The 3,569-nt window shown below is 48.7% G+C and overlaps 1 protein-coding gene across 1 annotated transcript; it reads right to left on the bottom strand.

Annotated features, from left to right (window-relative positions):
• Window positions 1-612: 612 nt before the first annotated feature.
• Window positions 613-2,259, bottom strand: LOC105712037 (putative uncharacterized protein encoded by LINC01465). Its single transcript, XM_012444969.3, has one exon. The coding sequence runs from the start codon at window positions 2,193-2,195 to the stop codon at window positions 1,689-1,691; it is 507 nt and encodes a 168-aa protein (XP_012300392.2). The 5' UTR covers window positions 2,196-2,259; the 3' UTR covers window positions 613-1,688.
• Window positions 2,260-3,569: the final 1,310 nt, after the last annotated feature.

The raw sequence follows: 3,569 nt of genomic DNA on the forward strand, positions 1-3,569 counted from the left end.
TGACTGAATTTAGTTGGAAACTTTACTGCTCTAACAAATCTGTATACCATAGACCAAACAGCTGTTTAATGGCTATTTAAAAATCTGTGCCATTATGGCAAAGGATATTTGCTTTGGTGCAGAATAATCTGATCCTCTGTGCAGTGAATGAGCAGTGAGGGTTGATATCCATGGCAGCCCAATATTTGCTTATCAAAGAAAGATGATATGAAGTTTCTACAGACTTTCTGGTAAGTGATTGATAGATAAGTTTCTGCTTTGTCAAGTAAAGCAGTTAATTACAAATGTATTAAATGTATTATGTTCACATAAATATTCTTAATTGGAAATGGTTCTGATTGGATTTTCCAAAGTACCTTCAGTAGTTGCTTTAAAAGGCTTACATTAGCCTAACATTATCTGTCAGTTAGTGGGCATAACCAAATATATTTTACTTTCTGAATATGCAAGTAAAAATACTGTTAAGAAATATGTTAGGCAGGCTGATTTTTAACTTGGAAACTTGTACTTTTAATACAGTAAAATGGTACCAGTGGAGTAAAGAAGAAAAATAATTAAAGAAAACTTGTACTTTAAGAAAGTGTTAGAGTCTCATCGCCTATAGAAACAAAATGCCAGTTATTTTTTAAATTGCAGTGAAACTCTTGGCCAAGAGGATCTGTTGTCCAAAATTACATCGTGATGGCTTAAGAAAAAAAAAAAAATCTTATTTTGCCAAAAAGGGAATTATACAAGGATATCCTTATGCGTTGCTGCCAAATTTTGTTCCAGACCATGGCCCTCTGGCCTCCATGAAGGGATCGAAGTCTGGGCAAAGATAACTATAAGTTGCTTTTCTAACATACTTTTCATTTCCGTCCATTCCTTATTTTGGCATGAACAGTCTGGATTTTCAGGAGTAAGGCTAATAGGGGGGATGCCAGATGTAGTCATTAAAAATAGAGAATGCACAGTTAAATTGGAGTATCAGATAAACAATTTAAAAAATATATGTAACATATGCCCAAAAAATTGGTTATCTGCAATTCCAATTTAACTGGGCGTCCTGTATTGTATCTTACAAGCCCTAACTTTTTCTTTAAAATAATTTGCTAACTTCCTACAAAAAAATCTATTAGTAGGAGAGGGGAAAAAGTCCCGTAAGTTGTCGGGCCAAAAGCAGAAGAGGCTATATAGCAGTCACCTTCTCCCTAACTTGGCTTAAAAAGAAAAAGCCAAAACCACAAGTCCCAGGAGTTTGCGTTTAAAGCGAGCTGTGCCGCAGCTTTCCCGCCTGTTTTCTGCGTAAGGTAACACAGCGACCACGCCGCGCGGGTGGGGCGCGTACGGTTCTGTCCTTGCTGGATGCGAAAGGAGGTGCCGGAAACTTCAAACCCCGGCCAGAGTACAACGTGTCCGGTAAGGCGGCGGTAAGGGCCGCCATCTTCTCTATGGGCAAAGGCCGAGAAAAGTTTGGGATCTAGTTTCTCCCGCTGAGCCGATGGAGGCCATGGACCGCGGCCCCACACTCTGGTGACGTGGAATCGGGGTCTCCCTTTCGGGGTTGACTTCTGGTGGCATGTCGAAGCTTGCCAAGGCGGGGAAAAGGGACACCGCCTCTGTCCCGGATGTAAGATGGCGACGCGGGGGGCGGCCTGGCGGGGTGGTCACGTGGTGAGAAGTAGCGCGCGAGCCTCCTTAAGTGATTTCTAAGGTTCGTCCGGAGGCACAGGAGCAGCAGAGCGCGAGACGGGTCGTCTGTCCGCGCGCGTCGAGTCGCCGCCGTCGCCACCCGGGCCACCGCCGGGCCCGGTTTCAGTGTTAAGGGGTTTTCGTTTGTTCTGTTTTCGCCTCCTACAGAGCTGAACGGGATTTCCCCGAAGGGTGCTGGGGAACGGGTGGCCTGGGGACTTCCCGGCTATGCCTTGGCTACTGTTTCGCGGGGCCGGCGGCCGCCTCTGCGGGATGTGTCTCGACGTTCGTCCGCGCGAAGAGCGGGCCGGCGGCGGGTGCGGCAGCGCGGCGCGGGTGGGGGCCCGGGTGCCGGGCTCGGCCGTAGCCCAGCCCCCACCGCGGCTCGGAGCAGGGAGGGGCGCGGGCGGCGCAGCTCGGGACGTGGCGGCAGCTCCTGGCGGGCGAAGCGCGGGAGCGCTGCTCGCTGCCTCTCGGGGGCCGTCCGAAACCGGTTGGTGTCTCACTGCGCTTTTGCCGCCCATTTTCTGCTTTCGAGCGGCTGAGGCGACGCGCTCCCCTCGGGGCACTGGAGGGAGCGGCTTTTTCTCTTAAGAGCGGTGGCTGACGTAGAGAACGCCAGTTCTAGCACCCGGTCCCGGCGCCGCCTCTAATTTCTGTAGCTCTCGGTTCGCGCCGGGAGCAGGCGAGCCGCGCGGCGCTGGGCGGGGTCTCCGGGCGCGGCGTGGCGCGACAGGGAAGGGAAAGGAAAAGAAGGGGCTGCGAGCCGACGTCGGCAGCGAGGAAGAACCGAGGAGCGCCAGAGCCGCTTCGCTGCCCTCCGCGTGGTCCCCTGCCTCCCCGACACCATGGTCCTGGCTGAGGTAGTAGTTTGTGCTGTTGGTCGGGTTGTGACATTGCCCGCTGTGGAGATAACTGCGCAAGCTACTGCCTTGCTAGTGCTGGTGATGCTCAGCGCCGCGGAGGACAATGGCTGGGAATCCCCTTTGTTTTCCGGGGCGCTGCCTGGGGGACAGCCGGCGAAGCCTCGGCGCCCGGCCGGCGCGTCCAGCACGGAAACCGTTAGTTTCACATTTTGCTGGAAAAAGGAATTGCGGGGAGTCGGGTGGACTGCGATGCATTTTAAAGGCTGGGGAAGAGCGAAGCCATTGGATTCCTTCACTTGAAGGAAGGAGTGGAATTGTGTAAGCTAATTGATGCAGATAACTTTTTCCACCCTGAAGAATTCTAACGCTTCTTTCAGCAGTTAATGCCAGATTTAGTGTGTACCTGTTTTACTTCATTCTTTAGCTGTAGGTTGGAGTGGAATGAGCGATCTGCAGAACTAGCATTTATAGGGGCAGAAGTAGACCTGGTAATTAAACTTTATGCCTTAACGTTTTAGATGTGGTTTCTGATATGCTCTCTCAAGTAAATCTGAGCGTGTCTTTAAAAATGTAAACCCAAAGCAATTTAAAGTTTCTCTTTAAACTTGCAGCTCCGCTACTGAGAAGATTGAATTTATGTGTAGTTAACTCTACCATTCCGATTTTTTAATGTATTAGGCAAACAAATAAATTTTACGTACAGTGTGCTGTGAATGGTTTTGTTTTTTGTTTTTTTCTTTTTAGTTTAACCTCGGGGCTCATTCTGCTTGTGTGGTGGGTTGGTTTTTGGTTTTTATGGCCTTTGATTCTAATGTTATGTAGTACTTAAATACATCTTTGAGTTTCTGTATGGGAGAAGAGGACTAGGAGTTGAAAGTGTGGTTTCTAGATTTGAGTTTAAAATCTACTAACACTCATTTTGATTCCTGAGTGACCGATACTCCTAATAGGAAAATATCGTTGCATAGAGAAGAAGGTAGTTTGGATAACTAATGAAAATACTCGATGTTCTTAATACCCTGAAGTCTGTGT

This window comes from Aotus nancymaae, unplaced genomic scaffold (genome assembly GCF_030222135.1).
Source record: "Aotus nancymaae isolate 86718 unplaced genomic scaffold, 86718_ANA_hifiasm-v0.15.2.pri h1tg000016l, whole genome shotgun sequence".
NCBI lineage: Eukaryota > Metazoa > Chordata > Mammalia > Primates > Aotidae > Aotus > Aotus nancymaae.